General features: G+C 32.0%; 1 protein-coding gene across 1 annotated transcript; it reads right to left on the minus strand.

The window, feature by feature from the left end:
- Positions 1 to 735: 735 nt before the first annotated feature.
- On the minus strand, positions 736 to 2,674 carry LOC106105127. The gene is made up of 2 exons (XM_013285358.1): positions 2,506 to 2,674; positions 736 to 2,063 (listed from the first exon to the last, which is right to left on the minus strand). The coding sequence occupies exon 2, from the start codon at positions 1,975 to 1,977 to the stop codon at positions 859 to 861; it is 1,119 nt and encodes a 372-aa protein (XP_013140812.1). The 5' UTR covers positions 1,978 to 2,063; positions 2,506 to 2,674; the 3' UTR covers positions 736 to 858.
- Positions 2,675 to 13,713: the final 11,039 nt, after the last annotated feature.

Here is a 13,713-nt window from a genome sequence, read left to right on the forward strand (position 1 = left end):
TACCTCGCTGATACGTATTATCATCGAGTAGACTTTACGACAAAAAGGACAATTTTAAAAAAGGATTTATGTAAATGATTCTACTGAATTGTTATTACGCCTTTAAAAGGGTGATGATGTAATATAATTGATTTACCCACACCACAATTGATCAGACACATTGAGTTACAGTTGGTAGTAAAAGTCAATAGAATACGTAGAATTCTAGATCAACAAGAGGATGCAACGAACATAAGTAGATCTGCTGCAGCATAAGTCAACAAAGCTGGACAAAGAGGCAGCAAAGACTGTTAAAGGGGTTTCAAGGGTGGGAGCGGGCCCTTTGACTAAACTATAGCAGAACTATTTTGCGATTGTCAATTCTTTCGCGTCAAAGTCAACTGTTTAATTGCATACCAAAATCAAGTAGTGTGTGCACCTCCATATAAGCTCATAGGAATCAAATCGAGACTACAGTTGTGCGATAGTCTAGATTCAGATAGGCGCACGATCTTAAGGGTATAATTTGCTTAGTGGCTGAGGTAGTGGTGATTCATAAATCATTTACGGGGAATTAATACTGGAAATTTACCTAATATCCGTGAAAAGTATTTTTTACTCGTTGGCCTTATTTGGCTAAAAACCAATGTAGTGAATTTTCCTGATGGATTCAAATAAAACAAACATTTAAGGATACTACTAATGACATATATTTAAAACTACGAAATCAACTTCTAATATTATTACATTCTTATTCTTTTGGTGCCGTCTCCTAACGAAGATTGGCAATCATTACAGCGACTTGAAGTTTGGACACAACAGCTCTAAATATAGTACGCGTACTTTTATCGTCATCAAAATTATTACATTACGAGTATGTTACTTGTTGTCGATTATTTTGGTAACTTTTGCATTAACATAATTTTTACTGTCTCGTATGTCAACTGAATTACGTGAAAGAAATGATGTGTATTGAAAATCTGTTTCAAAAAAATGTTTTCTACGTTGAAGAGGTAACAAATCATAAACTGGCTCCACGGTAACGGCAGTTCCTTCTGGAGATGACACATCATTCTTTTCTTCTTTAACTTTTCTTACATCATCATTATTCATTTCTAATTTAAAATGTCCGTCTGTTTTATCAATATGTGATTCTTTGTTATTTATTTCATTACTATCCAAACTTTTAACTTCTTCGGTGGCTATTGTAGGCTCGTTTTCGTTAACCAATTCTGGTAATGATTTTATTGATCCATTATTGAAGTTTTCGGAACTTCCAACCGCTGAGATTGGATTTTTATCTGCCGTTTTTTCTTTTAATTCTTCTAATACATTCGGCAATAAAATCGCCTGAGTTAACTTATTTTTATTGTGATGTCCTTTTTCATCAATTTTTGATTCATTAGAATTGTCTACCGGTGTGACGGTTTCCAATTTCATCACTTCATCCTCATTTTGATTAGTAACGTTGATCGTAATTTCATTCATATCAATAAGTACAGTATCATCATTACTATCCCGTTGTGACGACGATGCACTATTATTAAGAATGGATTGACTGTCTTCTTTACTTGACTTTGAAAATTCCCCTAAGCCACTTTTAATTTTGAATTGTTCTATAACAGTTGAGAAACGGTGCAATGTACGATGCGGCAAATGTGGTTTCTTAACAATTTTCGGTTTCGTATCAAGATTTATTTCCTTTAGATTTGGCTCGATATTCATGTTTTCGTTGCTCGCATTGTTTGGTTTTAAAGTTACTGTTTCTTCCTTTCTTTGAATATTTTCTTGGTTTGGTTGCGTTGGTTTGTTAGAGCTATCGTTTGTTAGATATTTGTCTATTTTGATAGTGTTACAAGTAGATGGATTTCGTAGTATACTACATTTGTACTTTTTCTTAAGTCGATATATGTAGAAAATTAAATAGACAACTATAACATTGTTAAGTATAAGTATGCATCCACATAAATATAGCAGTAATTCCTCAGATAAATTCATTCTTTCTTTCAATTTCACAGACTTACGAAAATTATTTGATTAATCGTTCATTTCGTAGGTAAACTAAGGAGCGGGATTTTGTTGACCTAAAATAAATAAAACGCAGAGTATTAATCTAGGATAAAAGGCAAATTTTACATTTTGAAATCATTTGATAATTTAGACGCAGATGAATAGTTAAAATGGTCTATGTTTAGAGAATCAAAGAAATAAAAGGCTTGCGCCGATTCGTGGGCTTTAACGAAGAAGATACTAAATTTACTTAAATTCACAATGGCATAGCTCCAGAGGACTAACTAATTAAGTTGACTAATGGCATATTAATTTACGATTTCTTTATTAAAGAAAAGTCGATGTTTTCTAGGAAAATATCGACGTTTGTGAAATAATGTAAATGTTTACTTAAGACGATAGAAATGGATTAGAAGATTATTTCGTAATTCATTCGCTCGATGAATCACAAAAGCATAAATAAATTCACAGTTATGTTAGTGTTATATACTTTATTACATTAAAAGATATATTTACCTTATTGGTCCTTTCCTGCTGTCATATAAAAGTGTTATTTAATCTGATTTTTATTTTTTACAAGATTTTGATTAGTGGCTTTTGGTATATTAATTTCTCAGCATTGTATAAACCATCATGACTAATCAGCGATAAGACGGTAAGTCATTATGCATCAAAATATTACATGTATTTTCTATATCTGTGTGAGTAAATCTGAAATAACATTATTAATAAGTAACAGAAAATAACTGACTAATCATATCTTATTGGTGCACTTGTCATTTTAGCTAACAAACAAAATTTGCACTTACTTTAAAAACTTGACAGTAGTTTATATTTTGAATTTAAACACAATTTTATAACACGAACTCACTGCACCAAGTATTTAATAAAATTAACCATTTACCGTTTAGATTAGTCACCAGGAATGGAAAATCCAATATAAATAACATCATTTACCGTTTTCTCTTTACCGTGTTAGTGTCAATACATGCAATACTGACAAATTAAATTGTTTAAACTTTCGTTAGATATAATTGGACCTAAATAAAAAAAACATACAGACGAATTGAGTCGTTGACCACCTCTGTGTTCCCGCCGCTCGTTTGCCTCCTTCTCTTATAAAAAAAAAACACCTCCTTATGAAAGTCGATATAAAGGCTACACTCACGTTCACATTAGGAGGCGCCGACTAGCTTCGAGCCCATCAGTCTCTTCTTCAGAGTATGTGGGCCTGATGGGCTTTCAACTAATCGATGCTGACACTGGTTTAAGCGAGGGCGAATCCAGCTTTGGCGCTGGGGGGGAAGGGGGGGTGTCACGTAGTCGTGGTCAAGTCAAGAACTTGACAAAATATGTAAATATGAACTACCGGAATAATGCATGCAGAAATTTATTGCTGAAGAAAGTAGCTTGTGTGCCAAGAACTTGTAGATTGTAAATCCTTAATCTATAATTTCTTAGCTTGTCTTCTTGCATTGTTGAAATACATTTATATACATTAATATGTTTTTTTTTTAGTTTTGTCTATTATTATCTTATCCTATCCTTGTGTTTGAAGAGCGTCGGCACAATAAGTGTTACCATTCTATGCATATCAGCCGTCATATGCTTCTTACGTCATCAAATCATCGGCATCGTATCTTTCATCCTTTCCATTCTACCATTTCGTCATATTCTCTTTCATAATAATCCAAGTATACTTTCGCTCCTTACCATTTGTACAAGGAATTTAGAATCCATTCTTTAACACAATTCTGCATTTATTCAAATAAATGAAAATAAAAATTCATAGTAGTATTGTATCAACATGGCCTTTTATTTTAAAACCAATCTAAAAGTTTTTTTTAGTTTCCCGAATACTGTCTCTCTGAATACATTCAAAACTATCAATTTGATATAGAAATAAAATACCAGCATACGCTTTGTATTCTAACAATAAAATCATAACAAAATTATGACATATGTGACAAATTTTACTGTGTTAAAAACTCGCGGTTATATTTCTTTGTCGGAAAAAACTTTAATATCCTCATCAACTTCATTATCTTTGACTAAAAAGGGACAACAATCTATACAAATAGATTTGTATTTTTGTAAGTACTGAAATAACTAAAAAACTACTGGATTGATTTTAAAATTATTTCACCATTAAAACCCTACGTTACAAAAGTAAAATTGTTAAGATAAGTTTGTGTAATATCTCATTTCAATCGAATTCGCTCATATGTAATTTTATGGAATGCAATTTGAAATGTTAAAATTTTAAAAAAAGGTTAAGGTAAACCAATGTGACAAACAACAGCAATAAAAAGAAAGTGTCAGCAAGAATATTTTGAAACATTTTACCGCTTTTCAGCATCAACTAGCTAAGAGAGTTGACATTAAAATTCTGCACACGCTTTGGTCGTGGAAAGTTGTATTATATTTTCTGGTAACGTCCAATGTTCGTGAAAGTTCTCAAATGGCTTCCTCTTATGTCAAAAAGTATCAAAGTTTAAAACTACAATAAACAATGTGTTTCAAAACGTTTTCTATATAAATAAGGCAAATTTTAAAAAAAAGTCAAAAGATGATAAATTTTAAACGATTTCTTGTATATTTTAGATAACTTAATATTATAAAGAAGAAAGATTTATATATTTACATTTTTGTATACATTTAAATAACTCCCAAATTACAAAGGCGATTTAAAAAAATCGTTCACCATTTAAAAGCTACATTACCCATTGGTAACATTTTTTAATTTCACACGGGCGAAGTCGCGAACAATCTGTAATCAGGTTGGAGATTACACTTTGCTGGTTTAACGAAATCAGGTGACCAATTATAATATACCCTAGTGTAAAATCCGTGTATGTCGGCCCTTACTCGTGGCGATTACTCTAAATTAATAAACAAGCACTGATGCAGTAGAGTGAACTAATAGATGCAATTCTATTTCGAACGTTGTAATATTATCCGACACTGAGCAGATGGCCGGATTAAATAAACACATTTAATTTTAATTGCAAATTCGTATACACTATATGGTTATTTCACAAACAAGGTAATAAAGGTTCTCGTATGTTATTGGAGTAAAAGTACTTGGGATGATACTCCAATTAATTGGATGCTTTAAAAACCTTGAAGGTCTTAACGTCGACTTCGTCCAATTTTATAATCCAAGCTGACATTTTTATCTCAAAATCTGTAGAGAAATTCCAAAAATGTCTTTTGTACAGATTTCAATTTGTCCTTTTGTTCTATTAACTAGCTGTTCCCGTGCGGCTCCATCCGTATGAAATTATGAAAATCTTATTTTATTGTTTACATTTGTCAAATTATCATTAGCAAATGTCAAAATGACATGACATGACATGACAAACCGTAGCAATCTTTCTTTCTTGATGTTAGCAGCAACTTACTTTCTCTTTCCCACATTAGGGTTTTTATCCAAAATATTTACCCCCTAAGTTTAATGGCGTGAAAATATATAGCCTAAAGCATGACGTGTTGGGCTTTTTATTAAAATAATATTTATTCATAAATATGCTGTAATCGCTGACATCTTAGGCAACAAAGAAGTGTGTGTTTACGCTTTATTATAATAGTATAGATTACTTTCTTCTGTTTTAATAAGTGACAGAATCCAATATAAAAAGGTTATCACATTGTAACACATATAAAGATCATAAAAGCTGCCGTTTTTACTGCTCACATAAACACCAATCTATTTCTTGTTCGTTTACGTCATTTAATCGTTGAATAGTTTCATACGTTTAACGGATATTTCGTTTTCATTCATAAATAATTTTATGAAGAATAGTCGTACATTTTTATTCACAACAAAAGAAAAGACGATATCAGTATTAACCTACGTCTCTACTAACATGTCCTCTTGGTTAAGTCTTAACTAAAGATATTTCGTCTTCGTCTCTTTACTTAAGATATTAGGAATGACTTCTTATAAATAAACTCTAGTCCGAAGTGAAGGAATCTTTACAACTTCAAATCAATTTACAATCGCTGCAATTGATTCAAGAGAAACCTCTAGAAAATTTATTGAACATTGTAAGCAATTTACTAACGCGTTTGGTGACGTCTGGCAAATACCCGTGTAATAATAAAAATCTATTGCTATTTCTCCCTTTAGTGTTGTAACGATCAACAATGCTTTTACGTACATTTATTTTCTATAAGGACGAATGGTCTTCGTAAAAAGATTCGGGCATTCCGCCAAATATAAAAGTGAACACTTCGTGATAAGATTATATGAACTCTTTAAAGTAGTATGTAGTTTGTGGATTCTAAGTCAATAAAATATAACGATGTTATCATTTTCTGTTCTTTAAATCTATAATATTTTATTTATCGATAACTAGCTGTTGCCCGCGACGTCGTCCGCGTGGTATTAGAAAACATACGAACTATATAAATAACAAAAATCTACGTATCCTTCGGGAACCGAACATTTCTCGGGGATGAACCTTATCCCATGTGTACTCCAGACTTTGTTTTATATCTGTACCAAATTTCAATAAGATATGTTGAACAGTTGCACAATGATTAAGTAACCATTATAAAACTAAATTAATGAATTCCACGGGAACTGTAACTATTCCCGGGATAAAAAGTAGCCTATGTGTTCTTCCAGACTATCCTCTAAACCTGTGCGAAATTTCATGAAGAACCGTTCAGCCTACGTTACTCAGCGAAAACGTAGTTTTAAATCAACCCAGTAGTTTTAGAGTTATTTCAATACATACAAAAATACAAATCTTTTCTCTTTATAATATTAGTATAGATTGGAAATTGTGTCTTTTTTTACATTTAACAAAGGATGAAGAAGGTTTGTAAATACCATCCACTTTCTTTAAAAGGGTAAATGATTTTCACAATGCCTAAAAGGAAAACTTCAAGGATACATAAATCATTCAAAAGGCTACATCTTCGTGACTTGCAGTAACATTACACTAGAAGCACACAATCGAGAAAGCGAAAAGTTATGAGTTCCCAGTCTTGCAGTCCGTCGAAAAACAAAATTCAATTTAGATACCAAACTACATTTTGTTTCTATTCAGGTTCTCTTTAACGGTTGTGTGTTACTGGCGTTTATCTTACTAATATTATAAATGCGAAAGTTTACATGGATGGATGGATGTTTGTTAAGAGTTTGTAGGCTAAACGGCTGAACGGATCTCGATGAAATTTGGTATAGATGTAGAGAATAGTCTGGAAGAACACATAGGCTGCTCACTTTTGTTTTTTTTTTTAATTTCACGCAGACGGAGTCGCGGGCGAAAGCTAGTGTTAATATACAGTAGAGTATGAAATGACTATAAAATCTATGTAACATTAAAAAGTCGCAACACGTGTTGGTCTGTCATTACACTTCTTAAGGTTACATTATTAGAACCACTCGGTTTATCTCAGTACTAAATTTCTATCTCGAGATTGATACCGCAGTAAGGGTAAAATTTGTTTAAATATAGTAGAGATTTACTAAAAGGTATTTTATAAAAGGATCTCGACGTTACAAAGATAAGTAAGGCTTAGTGCGGTGTAAAATCAGGTATAATATCCTTTTGTTATGATTTCGCATTGACTTTAACAAAGAGGATTTGTCTTGTTTACTTAAAGGTACTTAATGGTGAGTTATATTAATGATATTTACAATTAGTATACATTTATAGATATATATATATATTTATAGAGCGTCGGTGGCTCAGTGGTTTGAACACTTGACTTGTAATCCACAGGTCTTGGGTTCGAATCCCGCCGCCGTGTACCAATGTGATTTTCGATTTTTCGAATTTTCATATGTACATAATTTACCCGACGTTCTTACGGTGAAGGGAAAATATCGTGATGCAACCTACACATATCGGCGAAGAAATTCAAAGATATGTGTGAAGTCAACCAACCCGCACTTGGCCAGCGTGGTTGACTATGGCCTAGTCACCCCGTATTAGGGTAGGCTCCGAGCCCCTCGGTGGGGACGTATAGTGAGCTGGTGATGATGATACATTTATATTGATTGAATTGATACTTAAAATATTTAGTTCTAAAAACTTCATATTTATTTAGTTTAATTTTAAAACGCTGAAAATGTAATTAAAAAAATAGATGAACTCATTATTGATAAATCCAACTGACATTATGAGCAAGATTTTATAAGCTTATTCTACCTAGTTTGCGAAGAAATTGTTAGAAAATTCATAAACTATGAATAATTGCGGCATAAAATCTCGCGCTATGTTTGTACGAACGAGTAAGAAGCAGATTAGTTGGCAACTGGGTCGCGCAGTGTGTGGAATATTTAACAAGAGCATAGTTTTAATATTATTAAAAAAAACCTTTTATACCTAACTCTTTATTGCTGGGTTTCTGAAGTTTCCGTTTCTTTTATTGTTATTAAATCAATATCACCAAATGAATGGATAAGTAACTATAAATTTGGAAACTGGCTATAAGGCAAACAGAGGTGTGCAGACCTTTGTTTTAAATACAATTTAAAAGTCGATCAAGCATAAAATCACAAGAAATTACTACAAATACCAATCAAATATTGGTTCAAGTTAGAAATGCTATGAAGTCACGAGCTTTTGCAGATAAAAGCGACATAGAAAAAAATATTAATACCATTATATCCAGATTCAATAAAGTTTGGAAATTTTCTGTACTTAATGTAGTATCTAAAATAAAAATGCTACAGCTTCGAAGGTGATATAATCCACATCCTACAGATTAAAGTTACGTTAAAGCCCATTCACACCGTCAGGTGTCGGATCTCTTAATAAATCGGATATAGCCGGCCGTATTCACTCGGATGTCAGACCCTATCGACACTGTAGCCAATGTACGACGTATATCGTATCCGACATCCGGCTAATGAAAGCACGATTCACAAAGATTTTTAACGTACCACTTTTTTAACAGAGACGACAGAATCGGAGTTTTTATAATAAAGCGCAAACACACACTTCTTTGTAGCCTAAGATGTCAGCAATTACAGCATTTTTTTGAATATCACTTTTCTAAATAAAAAGCCCTACACTTGCGTCACGCTTTAGGCTATATATTTTAACGCCATTAAACTTAGGGGTAAATATTTTAGATAAAAATCCTAATGTGGGAAAGAAACCATAAGTTGCTGCCAACACCAAGGAAGCAAGGTTGTCATCATGTCATGTCATTTTGACATTTGTAATCAATAATTTTACAAATGTTAACAATAAAATAATTTTTCACAATTTCATGCGGATGACGCACGGGAACAGCTAGTTAAGTAATAACCAGACAGTTATTATTAAGGAATATTAAAAAATCAACAATGGAAGGGTATTTTAATTAAATGTATTTTCAAAATACAATAAAATACTGACACGACGTTTAAATAATATAATTGATACGGGTAAACTGTAGCAATAATTTTACCTGTACATGTCAATTTTAACTTACGATTCGACTGTACCGTTAAAAATGTACGTGGGTTAAGAATCAGGTTACTTTAATTCCATAACATAATGTCTATCGTGACAAAAACGTATTTTAAGAGGAACAAAAATTCCTTTATGTTTGTTTAGAACGAGATTGCTCTTTCTGTACAATATAGGACAAACAGTTTAATTTCTAAAACTTGGGGAATTAATTAAATGTTTAAACCATTATAACTTTATTACCTCGATAGCATATTTATTCTAACGTAATATTATGTATCAAATTTATATTCATAAGGCAACACAAATTAATTATAATAAAATACGTGCCTCATAAAAATGGGGTTTAATGAAATGAGTAATTACAAAATTTGTTTCTGAGCGGCTTAATTAGTTCGTGCGGAGATGTGTTGAAGGGACACGTGAACTTTATTACATGCAAAATTTAATAAGCTTGAAGCGTTCTACAGTTTTTGATTAATATAGAAAACCGCTAGGCTATCATTCGCACGGGAATTTTTTTAAAGCTCGGCATTGACGCGTTTTTACACTCTCGCTGATAGAAACAGTTTAAAATTCCTCATGTTTCCTTCGTCCAGTACTCAAAATGTACATTACATATTTAGGTATAAGACATATTTAGATGTTTCGATATTTATTTTATTTAAATGTTTCTTAACGAGCGTTATAAAAACGCCCGTGTGAACAGGACGGGACCTAAGGCCATCATAGCTATTAAATTTTGAATCACTCTAGATTTCCATCTGTTGATGCTTTCGTCGCATTTTTAATACATTAATTTTTACTTAATTACTAGAACGTGAGAATATCTTTATCAAATACATTCTAGACAGATGTTCGAGTAAATGTGGAGACTAGATTTGAGATTGAATGTGACATTTAGGGACTATTGCATTGACTATTTGCATTCTAAATTACTTTACACTCGATTAAATCATGTTGAGTTAAATGAATAATTTGTTCACGGTCTGATTTTGATACAGCGGCGAAATGTAATTGAGGATTTTTATTTTAAATTTCTTCAAATCGGAGGACACGAAATCTAAGAGATGATTTGACTATTTTAAAAAAGTTATTTGTTATTTTCCGCTCTTGAGCAAAACTGTAGCGCAGCCACTATTCATTATGTCGCATTTATGAAGATAGTTTACTGTTTGTAGAAATGTACAGTAAACTTGAGTTTCCATTGCTGAAAGACATGTTTAAAAACATCCTATTATCTCAAAGATAAACAGAGAGATCTTAATATGTTTACAAATAAGCGTTTCGGCAATTTTATAGGAAGGAGAAATATCTTTCTGTGGTCGATGAAAGGTAAGGCAACGCAATTCCAATTTCAGATGTCTATATGCAGTCATTTTTCGTTGAATCCAGATGGCTGAATGCTCTTTGCCAAGCCATGAATTAAAAAAAAAACTGTAACCAACTGTTATAATAAAAAGATATTTTTAACATACTTATTCTCATAGTATGTCAACATTATTTCTACTTGTTTTTTAAGACGTGTATCTCGTTAGTCAATTTGCACAACATTGAATATCAAGTCGTTTGGCAAAACTTCCTCGATAATGAGGCCGTGGATTTGTGGATCTGCGTTATTTATTTATTTATTGGAAAGGTACACCAATTGCATGTTCAGAGTTCACAACCAAATTAATATACTGTACACAATGAAAACAAAGAAACAGAAGAATACACAGATGACAGGAGTACGTAGCGCTCACAAGAAAATTATGTTTTACTTTTTCAATAACAAACGTTGAAATGTTATTGTTGGCTTGTATAAAAATATCACGTCTTTATATACGTATATTAGCAGAGAAAATGGAGACCTTTGGATAAAAGAAAAAAAAAAAAGGGCAATAGGTATAATTGTATTAATCTTTAGTTTTAGATTTTTAGCAACTGTTGCTTAATTGGTTATGAATTATCTTCAGTATTCCCGTCCCGTTATTAACTTAGGTGGAATCGTGGTCAAGCGCTGGTTTATTTATGTCAAAAAAAAAGAATTAAACACAGGTTAAAACAAATTAACAATAATTTAATTTTAGTTCTTAAGGTCTGTTTATAATAAAACTCTCAAATATATTGTATTACGTTATTTTTAACTGAATTATTATGTTAGTTGAATCTACTTTACTAAATGTATAGTTTCCGAGTCCTTAACCTATCAATATATGTATATTGAATCGTTCACGTTCAAATACTGACAGTAATTTCAACAAATTTTAAAATATTCCACAACACTTTAACAGCTACATGTTTACGTGTAACTTTTGACACTTCACACGCAGCAGACATGTGTTGAAACTTTCTGGCAATATAAATCATTGTGGAAACGAAACATAGTGTAAACGATTGACCGCAATCATATGTTGGTATTATTTATTTATGTTTTAGCGGAAGAAGAAAATGTTTTGTCAGATGATTAATAGAAAAAAAAAACGTTACAAAATTCTTCTTCTTAAAATTTCATAACAAGCACAATTTTAAAAAATACAACAATAAAAAGATTTGTTTTAATTGTTTCAGTTTTATTATAAAGATTGAGATAGTGTTTCAAACACATTTTACTTCAAATCATACTAATCTTACGAATTTTATAAAAGCGAAATCTTAGATTGATGGCTGGATGTTTGTTAGAGATTTTAGCCTAAACGGCTGAACGGATTTCAATGAAATTGTTATAGATGTGGAGGATAGGCTGGAATAACATATAGGCTACTCACTTTTGTTTTTTTAATTCCACGCCGACGGAGTCACGGACGAAAGCTTGTTTAATTATGAGCTGGCGAAATGTAATCTTGACTAATATCTCTGAGCTAAACACACACGAATCAGCTAACTAGCTGCTAGTGTATCACCCAAATTAGTAAACAAAAAGTCCTTTTACCGTAAGCCTTGTGGATATACGAGTATGTACATATTTATAGTGAATCATAGATTTTGAGGTATTTAACCACGTTGAACTTCATAATATCAATCAGCGGCGATCAAAGAGTTAAAACTCGTGTTTAACTAAACAATCTAACGATATATTGATGTTACATACTTGGAAATTAGAACAGATTCCTTCTTAATTAACCAACAGTTTATGATATACCTCGAGATTACAATCTGACGATCAAAATACAATAATTTCGTTTATTACTTTTACAAACGAAACTGAATTAGATAAGCCGTAGACTGTTGTGATATCAACTGGTTCACAAACCACGATATTTGCATAGTTTTATTAAAAAGACCCCGGGATTGTGTTCCGGCCCACTGACAATAATAGTCCAATTTTATACAAGAGAATGTTGACAACGAAATGGAATGATTTTCTTTTCTTAAATTGTATTAGCTTTTATACTCATGAATTTAATCTGTTTGCCCTTTTATTGATTGGTGTTTGTTTTCTTTGTAGTTCAGTAAATTTTGATTTGAATGCACTAGGAATGGTCTTTCAAACTTCTTTTTAACAGGTAGGGAATTCACTATCATAATGCTTTTGTCCCTTCGGAGAATCGGAACAGTATATACCACTGTTCCATAAAACTATCAGCCACATCTCAATTCCTTTCTTACGCATATCTATACTTCTATACTAATATAATAAAGAGTAAACACACACTTATTTGTTGCCTAAGATGTCAGCATTACAGCATATTTTTGAATGATTCCTTTTTAATAAAAAGCTCTGCATTTACGTCACGCTTTAGGCTATGTATTTTCACGCCATTAAACTTAGGGGTAAATATTTTGGATAAAAACCCTAATGTGGGAGAGGGACCATAAGTTGCTGCCAACATCAAGGAAGCAACGTTGCCACGGTTTGACATATGTAATAAAATAAAACTTTCATAATTTTATGGTTATGAAGTCGCAAGGGAACAGCTAGTCTTTCATACAATAACTACATAGTGCATTTGAAGTATTTGATAGTGGAAATCAAGGTAAAATACGCATGCACGTAACCCTTATTACAGGTTTGAATGTTTTATCGGCTGTCAGAGGGCGTTATCTTCATTATTTGCATATAACGCTGCGGTAGCCAGCAATCGGGAACTTTCCTTGTATTATCGATCCTATGAACTTAGACCAAGTTTCTTCTTTCTGTCAACGCCATAAGTTTAGAAGCCTGATTATTTTGGTAAGAGAACTGGGTAACGTAAATATTGGATTCGAATAATTGCGTGGTTTAATTCTAAGTCTCTAAGTTAAGTTCTAGTTCTCTAAGTTATTAGATTAACGTTTTTAAGAATTTTTTTGCTGATTTTTCTAAGAATTATCAGTTGTTACT

The sequence above is a fragment of the Papilio polytes genome, unplaced genomic scaffold, assembly GCF_000836215.1.
Source record: "Papilio polytes unplaced genomic scaffold, Ppol_1.0 DF823177.1, whole genome shotgun sequence".
Taxonomy (NCBI): Eukaryota; Metazoa; Arthropoda; class Insecta; order Lepidoptera; family Papilionidae; genus Papilio; species Papilio polytes.